This window comes from Tenrec ecaudatus, chromosome 11, assembly GCF_050624435.1.
Source record: "Tenrec ecaudatus isolate mTenEca1 chromosome 11, mTenEca1.hap1, whole genome shotgun sequence".
NCBI classification, from domain to species: Eukaryota; Metazoa; Chordata; class Mammalia; order Afrosoricida; family Tenrecidae; genus Tenrec; species Tenrec ecaudatus.
This window is the reverse complement of record NC_134540.1, coordinates 713,773-737,862: the sequence shown is the minus strand read 5'-3', so window position 1 is coordinate 737,862 and position 24,090 is coordinate 713,773. Positions and strand designations below refer to the sequence as shown.

The following is a 24,090-nucleotide window of genomic DNA, read 5'->3' as shown; positions in this document are numbered from 1 at the left end:
CGGGTGGGGGGCACCCCCTGGAGAGGTGTGCACCAGCAGTGGATGGGGCGTGGCAGGCCATCCTGTATGGCGGGCATCAGGGGCTCAGCCTGGGGAGGTGGCTTGTCCTCGGGATCTTCTTCATGGGCCCCCTGGTGGCACTGCAGCCCTTCTGGTTGGCTGGGTATGACTTCTCCCTGGAATGGAAGGCGAGTGAGCCAGCTTCCCCTCACACACACATGGTCTGAACAGAGGCATGGGTGGCCCCGCCCAGTCATCCGGGCCCACCGGGCTTCACCAGGAAGTCCACCCGTGGGGAGGGTCTACTCTGGGGCTACATGGGCCGTGGTGTGCCGTGCACAGCCACCTCCGCACAGGGCCGAGCAGCCGCCGTGGGGCGGTCGGATGTGGAGGCCGTCTCTGCAGGGTCAGAGGTGCACGCTGGGCATCTTCTCCCTGACGGATCTGCCAGCCAGTTGATGCCAGCTCAGAGGCCCCACAGTGGGCTTCCCCGTGCTCACTGTCTCTTCCTGACCAAGGCTCTCCCTCCCCCAGCTAGCTCACACCTCGGTCGGGTCTCAGCTATCCTGGGCCGTGGAAATGAACATGTCCCAGACTAAGCAGGCCACGGCCACCAATAATTCAATGTACTGACACTGTCATTAGTGGGGTGGGGGGTGTTAATGCCTCCTCCCCAGGACAACGTCTTATCCTGGCTCAGAACCAACCACGTCCTCGGGGCCGTGTCCCAGCCATGGGAATGGCAGAACGAGCACCGTGTACTCCTGCAGCGTCCACTGGGCCTCCTCTGGGTCACTTCCCGTGACTGCACCGAGCGTCGTGCCCCTCTCCGGTGGCTGATCTCTCCTGTCCTACGTGCATGAGCCGTAGGCTCTCCATCGGTGCCTTCAAGGAGCATTCTGGCTGTACTTCTTCCGGAAGAGACCTGATGGTTCTTCCGGCCAGCCCTGGACTTCCAGTATTCTCCAATGCCATCATTCGGATACACCCATTCTTCCTCTTATTCAACGCCCACCTTCCACGTGCTGCGTCTGAGGCCACGGAGAATGGGCTGGCTCAGGTCAGGTGCCCTCAGTCCTCACAGTGGTATCTCTTTGACCCGATATGTCATGAGTTGGCGCTGACTCGATGGCTGCGTTGCTGTGCCATCTACACGCTCAACCGCCCCAGCAGGTAGGCACGGCTTTCCGCAGGCCGCAGCCACCTGGATGGCCGAGTGGGAGGGCGAGGGAGGACTTGCCAAGAGGGAGGACGAGGGAGGACTTACGTTTTCCGGAGAGTCTCTTTCACCCTGGGCAGCTGGTCGGTGGATTGTCTCTTGGAAAGTGGGTGGGGGAGAGTTATCTGAAAAGACAGCCCTGTGAGGCCGGACGCTCGTGCACCAGGAGGGGCCCAGAGGAAAGGGCAGCCCCTGGCCTGCCCGCTGCCTTCAGCAGCAGCATGGGAAGGCCAAGAGCTGCAACCCAGGCCCTTCAGGAAGGTTCCAGAACCCCCTCTCCAGCCCCAACATGGAAGGGAGACGGGAAACACAGTGTGAAAGGATTGATCTTTAAAAAAAATCTTGTCCATGTTTTTATGTGAGCTGTGTGCAGGTGAAGGGGCAGAGGGGGGGTCTCTCGGGGTCCCTGGGGCAATTCTGCCTTCCACAGAAGGGTCCTCAGTACAGCAACGCCCGTCATCTCAACGTGGGGGATGCTTTCGTCCCTTGAGTAGAGTTGCGCATTCTGTCGCTCCACCGCCCCGGTTTCCCCAACAACAACTGCCGCGGAGGAAGCCGCTAGCCTGGGAGGGGAGAAAACCAGGTACCTGGGCCATCTCCGCCAGGTACGAGCGGCGCTCGCTGTTGGTCCTGTGGTAAGCCTGGCGCGGGTGCAAAAGCAGAGGCCCAGGTGAGCCTCCGAGCTCGGGGAAGGGTCCCCGTGGCCCCTGTCTGGGAGGCTCGGAAGCAATATGGCCACAGACCAGTCGGCCTGTGAGGCACAGAGCACCAGCTGTGGCGACAGCCCCCACCAGGGCCTTGTGTCTACAGGCGGCCTTGCCGTCTCTCTAGACACCCCCCCACCCCCCAGCAGCCAGCAGCCCTCACTGTGCACCGCGTCAAAGGCAGGGTGGCTTTCCTCAGGGGTGGCCCTCACATTGAGGGTCCCAGAGAGTGAGAGTGGGGCAGGGCTTGCAGTGGGCAGTGGGCCCAGGAAGGGGCAGGTGGGTGGCTGCCAAGCTCCTTCCTCAGTGCTCCCCGCCCCGACTCTTTTCTCCCCAGGGCCATGTTTGCCTGTGCACTGGAGGTAAATCTTCAGAGACGACTCTTTCAGGGTCATAGCCAGAAACAATCCCCCCAGCCCCCCCACCAGCGACTCTGCCAACCCGAGCCACTGCCTGGCATGAGTATTGTGGGAGGTGCCCCAGGGAGACAGAGGCAAGGGTGTGACTCAAAGCCCATGTCTGCAGCTTCCCTGATGGATCTCGGCCTGGTGGAGGTGGGAGCCTGGGGGCAGTGCTTTCGGCTTTCCGAGTCGCCTTCGAGGTCAATCGTCCAGAAGAACGGTGTATCAGCACACTGGCGACAGGTACGTGGGAGAAAAGACCTTATCTTTGCCCTCCATCTTCCCACGAGCTTCTCCATGGCCCTGCTGGTGCACGCAGGCCACCCCATGCACGCAGGTGTGCCAAGCACGCCCCCAGGCCGCCCCATGCATGCAGGAGTGTGCTGAGCTGCCAGGCCTCCTGGGTTTGCACAAGGGGTGTGCCTAGTCGCCCCCCAGGCCACTCTGTTGCATGCAGTGGTGTGCCCAGGCCACCCCACCCCCACCCCAGGCCCTGCACCTGGGCCTCCTGCTCCAGTCTGAGGGCGGAGTCTTTCACTAGATTCTCTAGACTCCGCTTCTCCTTCTCCAGCTGTTTCAGGACCGTGTGCAAGGCCTCCTGCAGGGGAGAGCGCCATTATGTGCATCATGCCCTGGACACCACAGGGCACAGGCTCCACTTCTGCCCGTCTCCCCTAGCCCCTGGCCACCCCGTGATGCCAGCACATGAGCCCTGGCAGTGGCATACCACATGGGTATTCTCAGGCTCGGCCTGCACCCATGCCTCTAACCCCCGACCAGCCTGAAGGGAAGGGCTGGCCGCTGTGTTCGCCTTTGACGCTTGAGGCCAAGACACAGCGCTACAGGCAGGAGGGCCGGTTAGATCCACGGAATCCAGGACCATGCATGCCAAACCACTGTCCAGGGCCGGAGGCCGAGTGACAGCCTCAGAGCATTCTCCAGGGCAGCCTTGATAAATCACATAGATATAGATACATACATATACACAATAGATAATGCACAGTGACTCTATGTAGATATAGATACACGCAGGTGTACACACCCTTCCCACCCACGGTTAAGTCCATTCTCTGAGGGTCTCTGAGGCTGTAAATCTTTCCAGGAGCAGACAGCCTCATCTTTCTCCTGAGGAGTAGCTAGTGGATTTGAACTGCCAACCTTGCAGTTAGCGGTTCAATGCTTACACAACAGTGCCACCAGGGCTTCTTATGTATACCCACAGTGATCGTGTGCGTGTACATACATATCTCCATCTCCACTGCCATTGACTCAATTCCAGCTCACAGTGACCATATCGTTTCCAAGACTGCAATTCTTCCTGGGAGCAGACAACCTCATCTTTCTCACATGGAGAAGCTGGAAGGTTTGAACTGAGGACCTTATGGCAAGTAGTCCAATACCTAACACACATATACATATTCAAGGAGGCTTCAAAATATTTGTGGAGAAGACGGAATTAAAAGATAAAGGAATTTGTCCACAAACTTCGGAGTCCCCTTGCATATACATAAATGCATTGCTTGCAAAATATATATACTGCTTGTTACACAGACAGACGTGGCTTGTGATACAGACAGACATTACTTGTATATACATAGGTATTTCTTGTTACACAGACAGACGTGGCCTATAGAGAGATGACTTGTGACACAGACGTATGTGGCTTGTGTACACAGACAGACATCGCTGTCAGTTCTCGGTGCTATTTCATTCACGTTGTCTTCTCAAGCTGCCCTTTGACGTCACCATCTCTTCCACTTGCCTTCGCTGCTCTATGTTCACTCCAGAGCGAGTTGCAGTCTCTTCTGACATCCACCTGGGTCTTTCCTCTCTGTCCTGTCTTCTGAATGGCCTCTTTCTCTCCTAGGGTGATTTGTTTCCTCCTGGGAGATGCATCACCCCACAGCTCGTCTGGTCCTTGGTCACTGGGGTCCAGTGTGTCTGATCTCGTCTTGGTGGTCTCTAAATTCAGAGGAATTAGACTCAAAGCCATAGTTGGCACTCATGGACTTGTTCTAATTTCTGTTCCCCAGCAGCCCCTGGCTGATAATATTGAGCTTCTCCATCCTCTCTTCCCACAGATGGACTCTAGTTGATTCCTATGTAGTTATTTGGCAAAATCCACATATACAAAAAAATAACCTCACCACCAAAATCTCCCCCAAACTAAAAACCTAAATCTACATTTTGGATTTTTAAAATGGCACCAATCCCCCGTAATTCCTTCCACAAAGTCGTAGCAAAGGGACCATCCCAGTCAAAGGCATTAGGAGGGAGCGGATTACAGCCAGCCACTCATGGGCATGGGTGTAAAATTCTCAGCGAAATATTGGCCAGTTGAATCCAACAACGACTAACAGCAGAGGGGGCTTGATTCCAGGGAGGTAGGACTAGTTCAGCACTTAGTCAGTTAAAATCATTTATCACACCAGTAAGCGAAAGAGAAAGAAGGAATCACATGAACACACTGATAGATGCAGAACATGCATTTGACAAAATCCAAAGTGCACGTATGGTTTAAAAAAAACAAACTCTGAACAAACCTGGAAGGGGGGATTTCCTGCGCCTGAAAACAGGAGACTTGAGCCCAGTGGTGAGAGCAGAGCTGATTACCGGCGGGGACAGAGAGCTGGGCCTGGGTGTCCCTCAGCGCCCCCACCACCTGCACTCAAGACCCCTGAGGCCACAGGGAAGGATGGAAGCAGCAGCACCAGGTGCACACGCCTGAAGCCAGGCAGGTTGGCTGCTAGTCGTGAGCTCACGGTGTGACTGCAGTTATGCATTGCTGATGTCAGGGCACAAAGATGACACCGTCAGACTGGGTGACCCCCAGCCCTGGAGTTCCCCAGGTCCCACGGAAGACAAGGGGACCAGGCATCAGCAGACACTGTCTGCTGCAGATGAGCTATCAAAGGCAACTTGGAGAAACGCACGCAGTTTGGCTGTTTTCTGATCCAGGCACTGCCAAACTGGACCCATGACCTCTGAGACCTTGGCTAATACCTTCAGTATGCAAATGTGATCACAAGTTGAGCCTGCTGTTTTTATTCGCATCAGCAAGAGCTCAGAGTGGGTAAACAGGACAAAAAGCAGTGGGAAGAATGACAAAGTCTCCTGTAATAGGGGAAGGAGCAGGTGCTAGCCTCCTCCTCCTCCAGAAACGCCCAAGACCCTCTGGGTGTGGCCGGCTGAGCTCAGCCCTGACCGTGCCCTCTCGCCACGCCCAGCGTCCTGCGCCTGCACACTCTCTGCAAGGCTGTGTTATTCTCAGGAAACACAGCAGCCAGACGACTGATGGTACGATTGTCTCCACAGGAAATCCCCAGGAATCGTCGGTGACAGCCACTGCCCCTTGGGATGAGGAGCCAGTTTCTTGTATATGAGGATCAAACCCAAAGGCCAAGTGTTTTCTGATAAACTAGCAATGAGCGATTGGAACTTGAGATTAAAGTCATTGACATTCTCAGTCACAGCCTCTGAGTGGACTTTGGACCGAGTGACCCGAGGGACAGGGCCGAACTGCCCCTGTGGGTTTTGGGGTTTGCGAGTCTGCCTGGGAGTAAGAAAGTGGCTGGTGGTTTCTAACTGCTGACCTTGCGATCGAGAGATACAGCGTAAGCGCTGTGTCAGCAGGCCCCGGAAACAAACCCCAGGGCTCAATCTCAGGAGAGGCCTGTGCTCCATGTAAAGAACACGGTTCATTCACTGCCTCATGGGCAGGAAGGCTCGAGACTGGGGGTGCCGCCGGCGCCTTCCCAGCTGGGCGCTCTGAACACAGACAGGCCACGGGGCTTGGGCGCAGGAGCAAAGGGTTGTCTGTTCAACAAATGGTGCTAGAACAGCTGAGAACCACCCCCCACACCTGACAAGTTGACCTAGGCAGTGCTCACACCCTCCCGCTCCCCACCCCCCTACAGCCGCAGCTCTAGAAGACGTCACTGGGCAAAAGCCCCAGATGACCTTGGTGTTGCCAATTCGCTTCCACTCACTCTGCCAAAGACCAACATCTCCGAGGAAAACCAATCACGAGTCACACTTCATTAAAATGAAAACCATCTGCTCCATGAAAGATCCCATCACAGGACAGGACAGATGAGATGGGAGAGAACAGCGCCCACACGTATCTGATGAAAGACATGTCCCCAGAACACACAGAAAGCCTCAACACTCAACAGCAAGAAAACAAACCACCCCACGAAGGAATGGGCAAAGGATCAGAACACACATCTCACCACAGAAAATAAACACATGCCAAATAAGCTTACAAGGATATTTCAACACCATGTGCCACTGGGAGTTGTAAACCAGTCAGACAATGAGATGCCACCTGACCCCTACGTGACCTCCCAGAACCCACAGCATGGACACCATCCAACGGGCACACTCACTGCTGCCACGGGCAAGCAGACTGGCTTCGGAAGGCGGCCTGAACATTGGTCATGGCTCTGTCCCTAACATGTCCCTCGAAGGGGAGCGAGTGAGCAGACCGTGGTGCTGCGGCCAGTGGGGTGCCCTTCGGCAATGCGAAGTGGGAGAGAAAGTGCTGCCGGGTTACAGAGACCTCGGATGAGCACCCATCGGTGAGAGAAGCCTGGCTGGAAACGCTGACGGCAGGACCCCCAGTGCAGGACACTCTGGGAACAGCACTGGGCAGGAGGCAGCGGTGAGCAGGGGCTCACAGGGCGATTTTAGGACAGTGAAGCTGTCCACGTGGCCGTAATGGCAAACATGGCGTTACGCATAGTGTGCATCTTCTCACAGCCTTTAGGATGCTGACACACGTCGCCATCGAGGTCATTCCCGCGTACACCATCTGCCCAGGGTCTCCAAGGCTGCCAGTTCTGCGGAGCCGACAGCCAGACCGCTTTCCCAAGGGGTGGAGGGTGGATTTGAATGGCTGACCAGTGAGGTGACCACTGAATGCTTAACTGCTGCGCCACCAGGACTCCTTACAACGCATGTCTCTCGAGTCCAGGGTACGTAGCCGGCCCTTAGTGGCACACGGATTAAGCACATGAAGAGTCTGCGGCTTGAACACCCACCTGGTGACCTCCCTTTAGGGGAGAAGCCTCCCAGAGGGGAGAAGCCTCCGGGGCAGCCCGCGCGTCGGAATCAACTGGAGGGCATTGGCTTCGGTCTCGTGGGTTCGATGGGTGGTCACGTGTCAACAAACATGCCCATGCAGTTCCCCGGGTAGGAGAGGTCCTCTCTGCAGAGGGTCTGAAACGGTACACATGCACACAGGGAGGTCTGAGCTTGGACCAACTCTATCCGACAGCCAGCAAAGCACGCGGCGCAGAACCATCATGTGTGAGCAGTAACCACAGGGCCTAGCAGGAGACCCGCGAGCGGCTCTTGAGAAGAGGATGAGGGCTGGGGACCTTCAGGACGTGTGAGGGTCTGGGCTGCTCACCCCACGCCCAGGGGCCCAGTGGTCACAAGCGGCGCTGCTAACGGGGGTGAGCAGGTGGAGAACGTGGCGCTGTCTGCTCCTGAGAAGATGTGCTGCTTCAGATGCCCACGGGCCCTTCTCCGCCTGCCCTGCAGGGCTGCTGTGCTTCAGACCTGACTGGATGGGAGGGGGCGAGCGAGCTGACTAAAAGGCCAGTGGTTCTAACCTACCCACCCGCCCACACCCGAGGCTGGCGGACGGCTCTGCCTTTGTGAGATCACGGTCTTTCCTGGAGCTCTGTCACTAAGAGTCAGAATCGACTCAGTGACAGCGGGTTGGGGTGAGGTTCTCAGGTGGCAATGGGTGAACTACTATGGTGGGGTCAAGTACCCCACCATACCTCTAAGAGACGGGACAGAAGAGAAGGGGGCAGGCCAGGTCCCTGTGCAGTGATGCGTGACACCGATAGGCGTCCACATGTCAGTCCCTACGCAGCACTGTAACTGACCATTCTCGGGACTCCACTGCGTTCCCCGCCTCCACTCAACGCAAGCCCATGCAGTCCCTGGGCTCCCTGTTAGTCTGGGTCACAGGCTTGGCGGGCTGCCATTCCATAAGGCAGGCCCGGGAGGCAGGTAGCGTCACCCCCAACTCCTGGAAACCAACACGGGGGCACCTACCCACCGCCACTCCTCCCTGAAGGCTGGCCTGCCTACCCTCTGGGGGAAGACAGCTGTCAGAGGTAGGAGAGCGGGGAAACCTGAACCCGGAGGGAGTAGGGGCAGCAGAAAGAGGGCACCAGCCTCTCTGAATAACACAAGAGCCTGTGGGGCTGACAGTCACTCAGGCTGCACCCGGGTTCATCTCTGTGTCCCAGCAGCACACACCGAACCAAACACCCCACTCCTGTCATCCCTCCCTGCTCCGAGGCCTGAGGGCAGAGCAGACCTGCCCCAGGACTCCGAGGCTGCAGCTCCCCCAGGGCAGCTGCCTCTCCTTTCTCCCAGGGAGCCCCCGGTGGGTTCGAACCCATGACCTCCCGGTTGCCCACCTCGAGGCCAAGTCGCCTGCGGCCGGGGATCTTTGGCTCAGTGATGATGGCGAGGAGAGCTTTCTTGGCAAAGTTTGTCTTTGGAAATTAATTGTGCATGGAAGTCATCAATGGCCAGGCTGGTCCCCTCCCCAAATACAAACATGAGGCAGGTCAGCGACTGCCACTCACAGGCCATGAGGACTGACCCCTCCCAAGTTTGTCCCACTGAGAGCACCCTGCCCCCCCTCACTGCCAGCCTTTCCATAGGTGAAGAGAAGACCCGTGAGGACTGACCCCTCCCAAGTTTGTCCCACTGAGAGCACCCTTCCTCCGCCCCCACTCACTGCCAGCCTTTCCATAGGTGAAGAGGAGACCCGTGAGGACTGACCCCTCCCAAGTTTGTCCCACTGAGAGCACCCTTCCTCCACCCCCCTCACTGCCAGCCTTTCCATAGGTGAAGAGGAGACCCGTGAGGACTGACCCCTCCCAAGTTTGTCCCACTGAGAGCACCCTTCCTTCCCCCTCACTGCCAGCCTTTCCATAGGTGAAGAGGAGACCCGTGAGGACCGAGGTGCACTTGCCACATCCTGGCTTCCTGATCGCCTCGTCCTCATGCAGCTGCTGGGCAGCCAATGAGAGGCGCTGGACACCAGTGCCGCCCAGGGATATCGAGAGTACGTGGGACTGACTGCCTGCCAGAGAGTGGACACCGGCCTGGGGAAAGTCCACCCAGGATGTTGCTCAGGAGCAAGCATGCTGAGACATCTCCGGCTCGCGGACTGTGGGCGTGTCATAGAACCTATTTTTATAACAGAGGATGAGGCTACGACTTACAGTACCTTGAACACCTGTTTCCTTTGGGTCAGTTTAGAATCACGGAGACCCCGGGTGATGGCACAGCTACCCCCGGGTCTCCTCAGCCGCTGGCTTGATGGAGCAGGTGGCCAGATATTGTGAACCACTGAACGGCCAGTCACCGGGCAGTGTACAGGAAAGTACACTGCCCAGCCTGACCACTCTCAATAGAGACCCTGCAATGGGACAGTACACTGCCAGGTCTGACCACTCTCAATAGAGACCCTGCAATGAGACAGTACACTGCCCAGCCTGACCGCTCTCAATAGAGACCCTGCAATGGGACAGTACACTGCCAGGTCTGACCACTCTCAATAGAGACCCTAGACATAGGATAGTACACTTCCCGGCCTGCCCACTCTCAATAGAGACCCTGCAACGGGACAGTACACTGCCTGGCCTGCCCCGCCTTCTCAGCTCAGTGTGTGCTCCCTGCTGCGGCCAGTGTGTCCACCCCTCTGTTTGAGGATCCTTCTCCTACTCATGGACGCCCTACTTTCCCACATGACATCCTTTCTCCAGGGACTGGCCTCTCCCCTTGGCATGTGTGACTGGCTACCCCCCTTCTGAGAGAGAGCCGTTTGTTCTTCTGGGGGCCCATGCTGTGTGTTCAGTGGTCTTCACCAGCACCCCAATATGTTTAGGATTTTTTTTGCTAAGGTTTCTGTTCCATCCCAAGCAGAAATACAATCTAATAGCCACGCTATTTTTCAAACAGGAATCATTTCTGGACTCGGACACAGGGAAGCTACAAAACCAGGCCCTGCATGCTCACGGAGAGAGGACAAGAGGGGGTGAATCCAGCACCCAGACCTGGGAGCTGCCACAGGAGCAGGCTTCCTGCAGGGTGAGGGCCCAGTGCCCTCTGGGGGCCAGCACTGTTGCTGGCTTTCCCACAGGAAACCCTGTTACACCCACTCATCCTGACCCATCCGCTCCCAGGAGGCTCAGAGGGGGCCATTCTGACCTCTGGGAGGACACACTGAACCCCCTTGACTGCTGGGAACAGTGCCTCCTGACCAACCTCAGCTACATCACACTCCAAGGACCCCAATCCCCACTGCTACAGCCTCGTAAGCAGGGTACCAAGAGTGCTGGGTGGCGTGGGGGCTGTCAAGTCAAGGCTGACTCACGGCCACCCTGTGCACACAGCAGAAGCACCTGCCCCATGCGGTGTCCCAGGCAGCTGTCATTAGGACAGTGGACCACCAGGCCTTTCTTCTGTGGAACCACAAGGACTTGTCAAGGCGACTCCAACACAGTGCCCCATGTAATAGAACAAAGGTCCCGGGCTATGGCCTTTATGGAAACAGGTGGTGTGACAGCCTGTTTCTCACGGGGTTGCTGGCTGGATCCGGGTTACCAGTCTTTTGGTTATACGGGTGGCACACAGGACACAGGGAACAAGGGCTGTGGACGTCCAGTTACCCCAGAGAGCAGGCCGTGAGGGGCAGACACTGACAGGAGCAGGACAAACCAGGTGACATTGTGAAATAGCTCTGTGCTCAGAGGTCTTTCTGGATCACACACTGCCTCCTCCAGAAAGACAGGTTCAACTGGTCTAAGGGACAGGCACAGCCAGGACACTGGTGACCACAGAGTGAGTGGCCTAATGGGGGCTCCAGTACTCACCCGAACCCAACTAGGGAGGAGGAGTCGTGGGCCTGCCCAGGTAGTTATGCTAAGTACCCCAGATGCCCTTGCTGCCAAGCCCATTCTGAATTTTCAGACTCCATTTGGCCCAAGGCTGCTGCGCACGCCCTCACTGGGAACAAGGGCCAGTAGAGAGCTTGTGAACATACCTGAGGGCCCAGGCTACCCAACTGGACATGGACACCTGGTCCCAGAGACTCACCTACCAACCGCCTGATTTCCTGACTGAGGTAAGAGCCCGCCCAGGCCCGGTTAGCCGGAGACGTGGCTGCTGTGACATCTCCCTCGCAGGTTTCTGCTCGTCAGATCTCCTCACACAGTTGTGCCTGTCCGGTCTTTTTGCCCAGAGCCTTTCCGAGGACAGGGCGCGTGGTCAGTGCTCACCTCTGACCACCAGCTCTAGCCCAGCCTCCTTTACTGGCTGGTTCTCAGGCACTAATCTTAGCCGCCACTCCAGGGGAGAGGCAGCTGCTGTGTGAAGCTGGGTCCCAGGAAGGACCACTCAGGGTGGGCGGGTGTGTGGGGGCCACAGTGGGGGCTGAGGGGAAGTCACCGCTGAGGAGCGATGAAGGGCACAGGCAGGAGATGGTGACAGGAGCTGGGCTCAGGGAGACACTGCAAACAGCCTCAGAGGGACCAGGCGCAGGCATTGTAGGTCTCTCGTGTCCACTCCAAGGCCAGTCAGGCCTCCCTCCATCCCAGAGGAACAGAGACCCTAGGGAGGCTGTCTGAGGAGCCCGGGCCACACAAGGGCAGCACTGGCCCAGTGAGGTGCTCAGAGGAGGAAGAGGAGGAGGAGGTTATTAGGTGGAGGGGCAGAGCAGCAGAGCGCGGTGATACCAGGGACTGCAGCCAGGTCCCCAGTGAATGTGCACCAAGTGCTGAGCAGGCGGCCACTGCTCAGTGGACCTCCACAGAAATCACAATGCGGTGGAAACCTCTACTCAAGGAGGCTCTATTACAGATGGACCTGCCTGATGAGGACGACAAAGCTATCAAGTGCATAAAAGCCCCTGACGCTGAGGTAACTCAACCCTGATTCTAATCCACCCTCCCCTCGCCCGCCCCCTCCCCCAAACACTGGATCCTAACCTACCTCTGCCTCTGCACACGCTAATTTTAACTCTAAATAAATAACCATAGGACTTCTTTGTTGGTGTTTAATATGTGAGTGTGCCAGACATTTCACAGTCGTGTAAAAGTGCAAGGAGAGCTGCACTCCCTCACCAACCAAGCCTCTCACTCCGGACCATCTCTCCGTGCCGGCGACTTCGTCTGGTTCCACTCCTTTCCTGGACATCTCCCCAGCACCGATCCTAGGTGCCGACGGACTCCCCGGAGCCCGGCATCCGGGACCGGAGCCTTCCTCCCCAGGGCTGCCACTTCCTCTGCATCCGAACACAGCAGTGCGGTTGGACCTGGGCAGATCCTGTGGACACACAATGTCCGCTCCACCGTGTTGGCCGGGGGCCACTGGGCGGCCACAAGCCAACATGAAGAGGATGACACCCATCACCGTGACATCAACGTCCCTCGGAGCCTGGACTTCCTGCTGGGCGTGCTCACCGCTGCCTGCACCTTTTCAGACGCAGACGGACGGACGGACGGACTCTCCTCCTCCTTTGGAAGGAACTCTTTGAGTGGTCTTTCTCCACGGGTCACAAGAATGCCTCGAGGGACAGAAATCACGAGCCTCGATGATTCCTCTCTCCTGCCAATTGAGCCCACTGCTGTGTTGGCTGGAAAGCTTATCTGACACCCGAGCCCCCAGGGGGCAGGCAGAGCTGCCCCACGGCATCTCCCAACCCACTGAGAGGCAGGTGGGCTGAACTGCCAAGGGTTCACTTCAAAACTCAATGCTTCACTGCGGAGACCCCATGACTCCTTTTCCTGAGGCTAGTGAGGCCCAGTTTCTGGAAGCACACTGGGTGGGTGGGGGGAGGGGTGCGGAGGTGTCCAAACAGGAGGATTCCAGAAACATTTTCTGTTCTGCAGGTACTATTTCACACTTTCTATTCTGCAGATAGTATTGAATTTAAAAGGGTATTGAGCTTAAAATAGACCTAGCAGCAATGTCTAAATGTCACAAGATGGGGAACTGACTCCACGGGAGAGAGAGGTGGGGAATTGGAGCCAGAAAATGTCCCACTTTTCCTAAAGCCAGAGAGAAAGTGGGACAGGCTCAGAACAAAGGGTGCTGCTGGGTGGGAAAGGGGAGCCAGCAGGAGCCACAGAGGGCGTCTGCCCGGCTCCTGGTCAACACCAGGCCTCCTGTACCTACATCACAGGTCTGCAGGGAGGCCCAGGGCACATCTGTTACCCCCTCCAAGTGGCAAGCACACAGCAGCGTCGCGGCCAGCCCAGTTCTGTAGCGACACGAGGGGCTGCCCAGAGCTGGATGGAAATGAGCTGGAAGGACAATGAACGGGATCCTCCCTCGAACTCTTAGAAGGCCCCTCAGATCTACGCAAAAGGACAGCTGTCCTCTCTACAGAGCAGGGAGAGGTCTCCACCGGGAGAGGCTGCATCTGAAGGCAGCGCCTGTCCCTGCACCAGCAGACAGCTGGATGTGGAGCTAAGGACATCACCCCTTTGAGGGACAGCACCTCGCGTGTGAGCATGGATGCCATGTTTCCTCGCTGGTTGATTCCAAGAGTGAGGTGATGTGCGTGAAACGAGCTTGAGGACTTTACAGATTTACTTGGGACACGGCTCCTTGGCCGACTGGCTGTATGAAACCCGTATTGCACCCATTCCAAAGGAGACCCAGCAGGACACTCAGAGTATAAGACAGCATCATTGCTCGCACATGGGATCATTCAACAAAGGTTGCTGTAGTCCATTGACAGAGGTTCAGGCCAGATTCAGAAGAGGACGCGGAACAAGGGATGTCGCCACTGATGTCAGACGGATCTTGGCTGAAAGCACAAAGATGTTTGTGTTTTTAGTGTGAAATTGTGCAAACAGAACACGGGAACACTGTGCATGGTTCCAAATCCAGGTGTGCATCTGGGTTGTGTCTTCTATGGATCATGTGGAGAAGAAAGTGGTGTCAAGATTGGAGGAAGGCTTATTAATAACCTGTGATATGCAAATGATACCACCTTGCTCACTGAAAGTGAGGACTTGAGGCACTTGCTGATGAGGATCAAGGATTCCAACCTTCAGTATGGATTACAACTCAATGTAAAAAGTACCAAAATCCCCACAACTGGACTAATAGGTAACATCAAGATAGAGAAAAAAATTGAAGTTGTCCAAGATTTTGTCTTGCTTGGATCCACAATCAGTGCTCATGGAGCAGCCGTCAGGAGATGCAAAGGTGGACTGCATGGGATTTGCTTGGATCCACAATCAGTGCTCGTGGGAGCAGCCGTCAGGAGATGCGAAGGTGGACTGCACTGGATACACTCCTGTACCTCTTTAGTGATGAAAAACAAGGGTGTTACTTCGGGGACTAAGGGTTCCCTGACCCAAGCCATGGTATTCCCCCAGCCTCCTCGGCATGTGAAGTTGGACACAGAATAAGGAAGACTGAAGAAGAATCAATGCATTTGACTTGAGGTGCTGACGAGTCATGTCAGAGGCACTGTGGACCGCCGAAAGAACCAACAGATCTGTCTTGGAGAAGGACAGCCCAAACACCGCTTAGAAGCTAGGACGACGAGACTTAATCTCACATACCCTGGACATACTGTCAGGAGAGATCAATCTCTGGGGAAGGACACCATGCTTGGCACAGTGGAGGGGCAGCGAAAAGAGGTGACACTCATTGAGACGATGGACACAGTGGCTGCCTCAGGTAGGGACCGTTGTGAGGACAGCGCAGGCCGCTGCAGGGTTTACTTCTGTTGGGCGCAGGGTGACCGGGGGCCGGTGCTGACGCATTGGCACCTACAAACAACAGATCTACTTAAAGATGAGTTGCTGACTGGTGGATGGAGGCCGACAGCTAGTGACCCTGCAGGATGGAGGGGGGCTGCCCCGGTGGGCTGCGGAGGCCGCCATCCTCACAGGGCGGACAGCTTCACCCGTCTCAGGCCGAGTCCTGGCCTCCTGCTGGAAGCCAGGCGCTCAAGCTCGCTCCCCAAGGCTCCTAGTGGTTGTACTTTTCTGGAAGCGCCTGCAGGAGGGGCTGCAGAATGTGAAAAGTGCACTGACAGGATGGAGGAAGTTGCCCACAACCCTTTGGACACTCCTCATGGCACATCAACTACTCCTTGGCTAAAGACTGTTGGGATTTTCATTAAAAATCTTTTTTTTTTTTTTTAAACATATGGCCTCCATGTCTTTCCATATTCCTGAAAGGAGCACTCAGCGAGAGGCTCTGAAGAAGGCCCTTCCCGGACAGCCCTGGGCCGGCGGGTCAGTGGTCAGCGTGGGGCCTCCTCGGCACCTCCCGGGGCGGGGCGCTTCCTGCAGAAACCAGGCCCAGGCGGGCAGGCGGGTGGGCTTCGGGCTGAGGTGGTGGGCTGGGGGCCCGCGGTAAGGAAGGGCCCTGCCGGTCAGTTCCGTGCCCCGAGCGCATTGCGACTCCCTCCCGCCAGGAGACCTTCCCTCCGGCTTTGCGAAACCGCCCTTGACTGGAGCTGCTGGTGGGTTTGCAGCCCACTGCCGGGTCCACTGTGCATATGTATAATGATATATATTAGACAGAGAGAGAGGAGATACATTCCCACGTGAACAGTCGACCTGAAGGAGCCAGAACTCGGTCAAGGCAGACCCAGGTCAGAGCAGGAAAAGGCAAATGGGTTCTACCGAAAGGAGCAGCAGAAACCTGGCGAGACTGCGCCCCACGAAACGCAGCAGACCCGGTCTGCTCTGGCTCCACTGTACTCGTACGGGGTGCACGCACACGGGTCTACATAGTGCGCGCTTGCGCATGTGCGCACAACCGCTCCACCACGGCCAACACGTCGCTTCCCACACACAGCGGCCCTGTAGTCAGCACAGAGCTGCCCCTGTGGATTCCGCGGCTGGACTTCTTGACTGAAGAGGGTGGTTTCATCTATCTCCCGAGGAGCGGCTGAAGGATTCAAACCACCTGCCTTGCGGCTGGCAGCCCAACGCTCAACCCAAGGCACCACCAGGCGCACGTGTGAGCATGTGAGGGAACCAGCCGGGGAGGTGTCTGCGGCCATAGGCTAAGCCATACTCTCCCGCCTGCAGGAGCTACGGACGGTCCACTTCAGCCACGTCCCCAGCGCACCGCGGGCACAGGGAGCCCAAGGCCTGGCTGCTGAGTCCCTGGGGCCACTGTACATCACAGCGTTGGGCTGCTCTTAGAGAAAACAGGCCGACACCCTTCAACTACCGGTGGGCTTGGGACCCCCTTTCACTTACCACAGGCATTCGTTCGTAGACTCGAATGGAAGCCAGTCGATCTGCAGCCAAGGAGAAGGGAGCGCTTGGTGCTGTGGCAGGTCTAACCGAGGGGACAGTGTCCAGCAGGGCTTCTGCTCCAGGGGACACGGCGGCCCAGGAGAGCTGCTCCCCAGGGCCCAGAGGTCCAGGAGAGTTTCTGTCCCAGGGAAAACAGTTGACTTCCAGCCCAGGGGACACGGCAGCCCAGGAGGACTTGTAACCCAGACTGGCTTCTGTCCTAGTGGAGACAGTGGGTGGACACAGCAGTCCAGGGGGACAGTGGCTCAGGGAGGCTCCTGCCCCAGGGGATACAGTGGCCCTAGGTGGGCACAGTGGCCTGAGTGGGCATAGTGACCCTGGGGGGCTTCTGCACCTGAAGGGTCTCCCTGGACTGCCTCCATCTTCTCTTCCAGGGACATAATCTGCTTCTGGAGCAGGCTGTTCAGTTCCACTTGGGTCTCGTATCGCGACTTCCACTCCCCACCTGAGCAACAAAGGGGAGGGCATGAGGACCACTGGCTGTGTGTGTGCCTGTAATCGCCGTCATGTAGGCTTCCAGCGCTCACAAGCAGCCCTGCAGGCCAGTGCATTCAATAGTTAATGTACCTCTTCCAGTCAAAGTCTCTCTAACTCCCATCCAACGACCTTGTCCTGCCTGGGTTTGGGTAAGGGGGTGGGAGAAGACAGACGGGATTCCCCTGTGAGTAATAAACATATGAGCAGGACTGTGACCGCCATCCTGCTGGGTATAAAAAGAGCCCTCTGAGAAGCAGGAGGTGGGACATTTTCACTACCAGCAAGAGCCAGGAGTGCAGTGTATCCTTTGGACCTGAGGTTCCTGCGCAGTGAACCTCCTTGATCCAGGAGACAGCTGTGACTTCAGAGGAGAAGCAGCAGAACCAGGCACCAGGGCGTGAGCGCAGTGGACTTCCCAGCACCCACAGAGCAGGTGAAGCTGAGCGCCATGGACAGGAGGCTGCCTGGAGGAGTGGATCCTCTGCGGGCACTGAACTTGGGGAGCTGGGTTCACTGACCCATGAAGCTTGAGCTGAGTGCCTTCAGATTGTTACAACAGCATGGCTCTTTCTGGATCATTGTAACATCTCCTGACTGAACAACTGAATCCTGAGCAAGTCTCAGCCATACTGCAACTTGTTAACAAACCCTTTCATCGTGCATACTGTCTCTGAGTCCTGTACGGCCTTTGGAGTGATGCATTATGGAATTGGAAGGAACGTGGAGAGTGTTGTGTGAGAGAGCACATTTGTGTCGGGAGAGTGGTTTCACTGCAATGGCTCTGACTCATAGAAGCATGGGGTTGTGTCGGAGACCAAGGAAAAGGCAGGAGAAGTAAAACATCGGTTACCTGTAATGGATGTAAGGAATGATATGCTGCAGCTCAGGGGAGAAAAGATGCTTCTGGATCGGCCGGGGGGGTGGGGTGGGGGGGGGAGCCTGGCTGATTAATATCTGATTTGGCCAGTGCCTATTGGATGCACCCTGCTAGAGGCTTCAGGTCATATGTACATACATAGACACAGGCACTGGAGTAGAGAAGAGATTATTAACTGAGTATTATCATCAAGGTTAAGGATACTATACACTATTTATACTGAACACTTCTACCTGGTATTATAAAATAGGAAATCAATCATGGTCACAAGAGCTTGTAAACCTGTCTTCAGCCTGTATTGGAAAGAATATGCTGAAAGTGGAATTAGGAATTGCCGGGAAGCAAGGGTGTTTTATTTGAATCCAAGGCAGAGAAAGGCACTTAGGGAGAAAACCTGAGCTGCCCCCAGAGCTGTTGTGGGAAGTGGTGATTGACGTTTGAAGCCAAGATCTGACTGTTTAAAATTTGAGCGAGAATTTTTTTTTTTTTGGCTGGTGGATGCATCGATGCAGGAAAGTGTGTGCCATGAGGAAGCCCTTCCTCATACGGGAAGTTAAAGGGAGCCAGTGAGCTTGGTGTGCTGCACATAGCAACCACCAGGATTCACTTACGGAGTGGGAGTCGGGCAAATACAGCAGTGAAGAGCAGGCTGAGTTTGCACACATCCCATTGGTACCACTGACCTGGTCCACGGTGGCTAAAGATGAGAAGAAGAAGGGCTAGCTGGTCTGCAGTTTTAAGAGTTGTACAGATCCTACGCCTATGAGCAGGACCTAGCCCCAGGGCTCTATGGCTGATGTGTGTGTGTGAAGGGGCCAGCTAGTCTGAAGTGCATAAAGGTGCACGTGAACTTGCAGCTCACACTCAACTGACCTATCGTGGATGGCTGGGCTGAGATGACCAGAGCCTGAGGAATGAAGCAAGACGTTGGATGATGAACTGGCATCAACTGCTGGAAGTTGAGGTGTGTTTCCTGGACTAGACCTTGCTTATGGCTGACTCACTGAGTTTGAGCTGACTGCTTGCATTGTGGCTTACATTTGTAACAGGCCCCAGAAACGAATATTTCTCACATCAAGAAACATTCTTGTCTCTCAAGAGTAATGGATAGTTTGGTATGGGCAGTTTAGAAACTGGACATCTAACACAGGAGGGAGCACGGCAGGAGGCGCTGACTTCCAAGCTTGTATAGGTGTGTTCGTGGCAAAATGATTGAAAGTGGCAGGGGGTAGCTATCCTACATGTATGAAGGGGACAACGGCTAGAAAAGGCAGGGGGTGGGCTGCAGGGGCAGCGAATCACTTATTGTGGCTCTTCTAGACAGTCTCTAACCCCACCAACCGCCTTTCCTGCCGGGTCTGGGAGAAGACACTGATGGGATTCACTTGTAAGTGATGTATGAACAGGAGCAATTGTATCGCCACCCTACTGGGTGGAAAAGGAGCTCTCTGAGCAGGACGGGGCATCTCACTGCCAGCAAGAGCCAGGAGTGGAGTGTGTCCTTTGGATCTCAGGATCCCAGGACAGCGAACCTTCTGGACCCAGAAGACAGCTGTGACACCAGAGGAGCAGCAGCAGAACCAGAAGCCAGAGCATGAGACAGAGCAGAGGACTTCTCAGGCCACCGGACAAGTAAAGCCAAGTGCTCTTGGGCAGGGGGCTGGCATGAGAAGTGGTGTGCCTCTGGGCGCTTAGGTCAGGGAGCTGGCCTTGGGGACACACTGAGCTTGAGCTGAATGTCTTTGAGTGGAGGCTTACTGGAGTTGGGTGCCTTTGGGCACTGAATTCAGGGAGTGGGGCTTACTGACTGAGTTTGAGCTGACTGCATGCATTGAGGCTTACATTTGTAACAGGCCCCAACTGAACAACTGTATCCTGAGCACATCGCTCACCTGCTCTGTAACCTGTTAAGGTCCTTAACAAACCCTTCAATCGTGAATATTGCCTGTGAGTTGTGTGTGTGGCCACTGAAATGAGTTATCAAACTCTTAACTGGAGAAGTAGTGTGATGTTTGGCTGCATACAGGCCCAGACCCCCAGATGTGAAAGCAAAGCTGTAATGCGAGAGACAGTTTATAGGAAGCATATGAGAGTATCCTGTTCAGTAAGGAAACCACGTGTTGATGCTCGGTAGCACAGGTTCTAATGAGGGACGCGCAGACACAGGGACAGGCTGGACATCCTGAGGCCTCTAAAATCAACTAGCCCCCAGGCCACCAGAGAGCAGGACGGAGACCTTGCTATGGCTACTGCATGGCATGTACGTTTGTGCACCCTCGGTAGCTCAGAGAGGTGGAAATGTGCTACATGACGTCCAAGCACATGATTATTTACTCGTGTACCTTGACTGCTGGCATGGAGTCCGGCTTCCAGTTCTGTTATCTTGTGCTTTGTTTCAAGCATGGAGAGTTGTACTACATCCCTGTTATTAAAGACACGCGTTAATTAAGACACAGCTGAAACAATAATGAGCAGCTGAGCCCGCTAAGTTATGGAGCGCCACTGCCTACAGGTCTGGGTGGGAGTGAGTTGGGCCAGGGAAGGCTGTGCTAACCGAGCAGCTGGAAGAGCACCCACAGGCTCTAAGTGTCACAAGGAAGAAAGACCCCTATGAAGACATGACTCTGCATTGAAACAGGACTTCAAAACAGTGGGTCACCTGGTTTCCCAGTGTCTCATCTGCCAGCAATGGTGCTGCTGCTGTGGGTGGTAGAGTGGGACCCTACAGGGCAGCGTGGAACCGCCCCACAAGTTTTCTCTCCAACACTGCAATCTTTACGATGGAGGAAGCATCAAAAGAGGAGGGAAGGGATGCACCGAATCCCTGTACAAAAGCCATCAGTCTGATAGAGCGAACCATCTCAGGAGGCAGGATATGGTCAAGAATCAGCACCATTGAAGAAGTCTACGCTGTGCCAAGGTGTCGAAGGCTCGAGTGGAGCCCCGACAGAGGTGCTCCGACAACTGAAGGCAGCACTGGAAGTGCTCACTGATGGGGGACAGCTAGCAACCAACCTGGCTAAGCAGCTGGGCGAGATCCAGATCTGCACCATTCCAAGGCTGTTGTCAGGGACTGCGGCTTACAACAAAGACTACCGTAAAGTGCGTTACCAGCTGTGCACAGATATTAGACGCTGTGGATAACAAATTAGGAGTAACATTGCAAAAAGGGGAATTTCAGAACATTTGATTGTGCTCATGAAGAACCTGCACATGGAGCGTGGGGCAGGGGCTATTGCACGGTTTGAAATCAGAGCGTGTGTTAGGATTATCGTCTGTCGCCGCATTGTACGAATGTCCCGTGATTTCTCTATTCGGTTGGGTCACTCTTCTTTAGAATGAGCACAAATCTGTAAACTGAACAAATAAACTGGATTGTGTGAAGAGCAGTGCAGCAACAGGGTTGGAGGAAGGCTCCTGAACTTCCTGTAGTGGCTGCGATCCTAAGGTCAGCAGTTTGAAACCCCCAGCAGCTTCATGGGAGAAAGGCAGTGCCCATCAACAGTCAGTCTCGGAAGCTCACCGGGGCAGTTCTACCCTGTACTGTGGGGTGATTATGAGAATTTGTAGAATATACACATAGAACACGGCCTTGTTGCTAAAAGGCAGGAGAACTTGAGGCCCTTACTGATGGAGATCCCTTACATTGGAACAAGAGACCACATCATGAAAAATGGAGAGATGTGGCCCAGGATTTCATTTTACTTCAATCTAAAATCGACATCCATGGAAGCAGCAGTGAAAGAAATGGAGTAATGCATCTGCTGCAAAGGTCCTCTCTGAAGTGTACACACACACACACACACACACACACACACACACAAATGTTAACTTTGAGGACTAAAGTGTACTTAGGTGGGATTTTTGCTCATTTTGTATACATGGGAAAACTGGATTGAAGAACTGATGCTTCTGAATTATGATTGTCAAGAATGTTGAGTCTCCCACGGACTGCTAGAACATGACCAAATCCTTCTGAAAGAAGTACAGCCAGAGTGCTCCTCGTGCGACTGCACCTTTGGACGTGTGGTCGAGCGACCAATCCCCAGAGCACAGGGCGAGGGCAAAAGAGGAAGGCCCTCCAGGAGATGGACTGGCACTGGGGCTGCATCAATGGGCTCAGACCTGATGCGATGGTGAAGGTGCGGAGGACCTGGCAGTGCTTTGATCTGTGGGCACTGGGGCCACTGTAAGCACTTCACCAACACCCGACGATGATTCTTAGGCTTACTGCCCTATCGACCTGATTTCTGGGATATGTAGACCTGAACTTGGGGGAGGGGTGGCCGAAATTGGGGAGACAGGCGGATATGAACTCAATGTGGACTGAACTCTGGGTTTGCAGGCTGACCTTGGGAGATGTGGACTGAACTCAGAGTGTGTGGACTTAAGTCAAGGGTGGGGTGATTCATATTTGGTGTGTGGACAGGTATGGATGAACTTGGGGTGTAGACTGAACTCGGGGTACATGCTGAGCTCGAGGGTATGTGGACTGAACTCGCGGTGCATGGACTCAACTAAGGGGGGTGGACTGAGCTCAGGTTGTATTGGTCTGAATTTGGGAGATTTGGACACAACTGGAGGGGCAGTGTGGACTGAACTCTGGGTGCAGGGACCTGAACTCAGGTGCATAAACGGGCCTGAATTTGGGGAGATGTGGACTGAACCTGGGATGCACAGACTAAATGTGAGGATGCTGACCTGACTTTTGGGGGTGTGGGCCTGAACTCGCTGTGCGGGGACTGACCTGGGGGGCATGCCCCCCCCCACTCGCCTCCTGTGGATTTCCTCCAGCAGCTCCAATTTGAGGCGATCCACGCTCATGCCCTCGAAGCTCTCACTTGCTCCTTCCCCCATCGTGGCTGCGGAGCCCCTCTCGCCTCAGCACTCAGGACAACTCAAAAGCGCCCAACGCACCGTTCTCCACGGTGAGCACAACGCGCAGACCCGCTGGGACCACCACGCAGCCTCTGCTGGCGCGGCTGTGACGTCAGGGCCTGCTGTGACGTCACGAGCGGACACGCAGACCCGCTGGGACCACCACGCAGCCTCTGCTGGTGCGGCTGTGACGTCACGAGGGGCGGCTAGCTTTCACTGCTGGGCTGGCGGAGAGCTGGTCACGTGGACCGTACTGCTTCCTGAGACACTGACCTGCGTGGTTTGAGGGCGTGGTTCCCCGTGTTGTAGGGGTGCTGGGGGGCCTGGGGGAGCTGTGGACCCACGGGAGAAGAACCTGTGCCCTCCAACCAGCCCGTGAGTGGAGCCCATGCCCAGCCAACAGGCCCCTGCGTCTTCCTCCCCGGCAGCCGCTGTTGGGCGCGAACCACTGGCCTTTTGCCTAGTGTCCGAGCACTTTACCGCGCCGCCGCCAGGGATCCTTAAACAATAGATCAAACCACTGCCATCGTCACTCCACGTGGACTCAGAGGGACCCTGTGGGGCAGGGGCGGGCCTGCCCCAGTGGGTTTCGAAGGCGGCAACTCTTTATGGAGGGAGAGGAGTGGCCCCACCTTTCTCTGGCCAAGAGCCTGGTGGTGCGTTCCAACCAGGGACCATTTGGTTAGCAACCCCGCAGTCGAGTGCACCTGCAGCGCGGGGCAACTGTGCCCCTCACAGGGCCGGGAGGCGTGGGAACGGCCCGGATCACTGTCCCGCTTTTGGCGCAACAGTCCCGATTTTTAACAATTTTCCCTGTGTCCCGTGGCGGTTTTTAAAAGTCCGATTTTTTGAAAGAATGCACTACAAGCTAGGGTATACGGTTTTCGGCTGCCATGTGGCTATTTCGCCAGGATATGAGTTTTATCAATGTGTCTCGCTTTACCAATGTTAAAATCTGGTCACCTATGGGGCACCGAGCCACGTGGCAGTGCATGTGGGTGTGCTAGCTGGAGGCCACGGAGCTGCCTGCCGTGTGGTAAGGTGCACATTCCAGAGGGTTTTCTCAGCGAAAGCCAGCAGATGGACTATCCTAGCCATGACTCAGGGCTGCCCTGCAGGATTTCATTCTATTTTTTAAATCTCAGATTTGGCATTCTGCCCCTCAATACAGCCATCTTTGGGCCCCATCCACGTCTGG

General features: G+C 55.6%; 1 protein-coding gene across 1 annotated transcript; it reads right to left on the bottom strand.

Annotated features, from left to right (window-relative positions):
- Positions 1-76: 76 nt before the first annotated feature.
- Positions 77-22,871, bottom strand: CCDC169 (coiled-coil domain containing 169). The gene is made up of 8 exons (XM_075563542.1): positions 22,789-22,871; positions 20,357-20,436; positions 16,995-17,105; positions 16,601-16,641; positions 2,824-2,922; positions 1,807-1,860; positions 1,268-1,344; positions 77-176 (listed from the first exon to the last, which is right to left on the bottom strand). Exons 1-8 carry the CDS (start codon positions 22,869-22,871, stop codon positions 77-79), a joined length of 645 nt encoding a protein of 214 aa, XP_075419657.1.
- Positions 22,872-24,090: the final 1,219 nt, after the last annotated feature.

What these genes read in the sequence shown, in the direction of transcription:
- CCDC169 (XM_075563542.1), bottom strand. Translation starts at nt 22,871, where the DNA reads ATGGGGGAAGGAGCAAGTGAGAGCTTCGAGGGCATGAGCGTGGATCGC. An exon ending in TCTACGAACGAATGCCTGTG is followed by an intron (nt 2,923 to 16,600) that starts GTAAGTGAAAGG and finishes TCTCCCCTGCAG; the next exon opens with GAGGCCTTGCACACGGTCCT. An exon ending in ACCTGGCGGAGATGGCCCAG is followed by an intron (nt 1,345 to 1,806) that starts GTACCTGGTTTT and finishes CTGTCTTTTCAG; the next exon opens with ATAACTCTCCCCCACCCACT.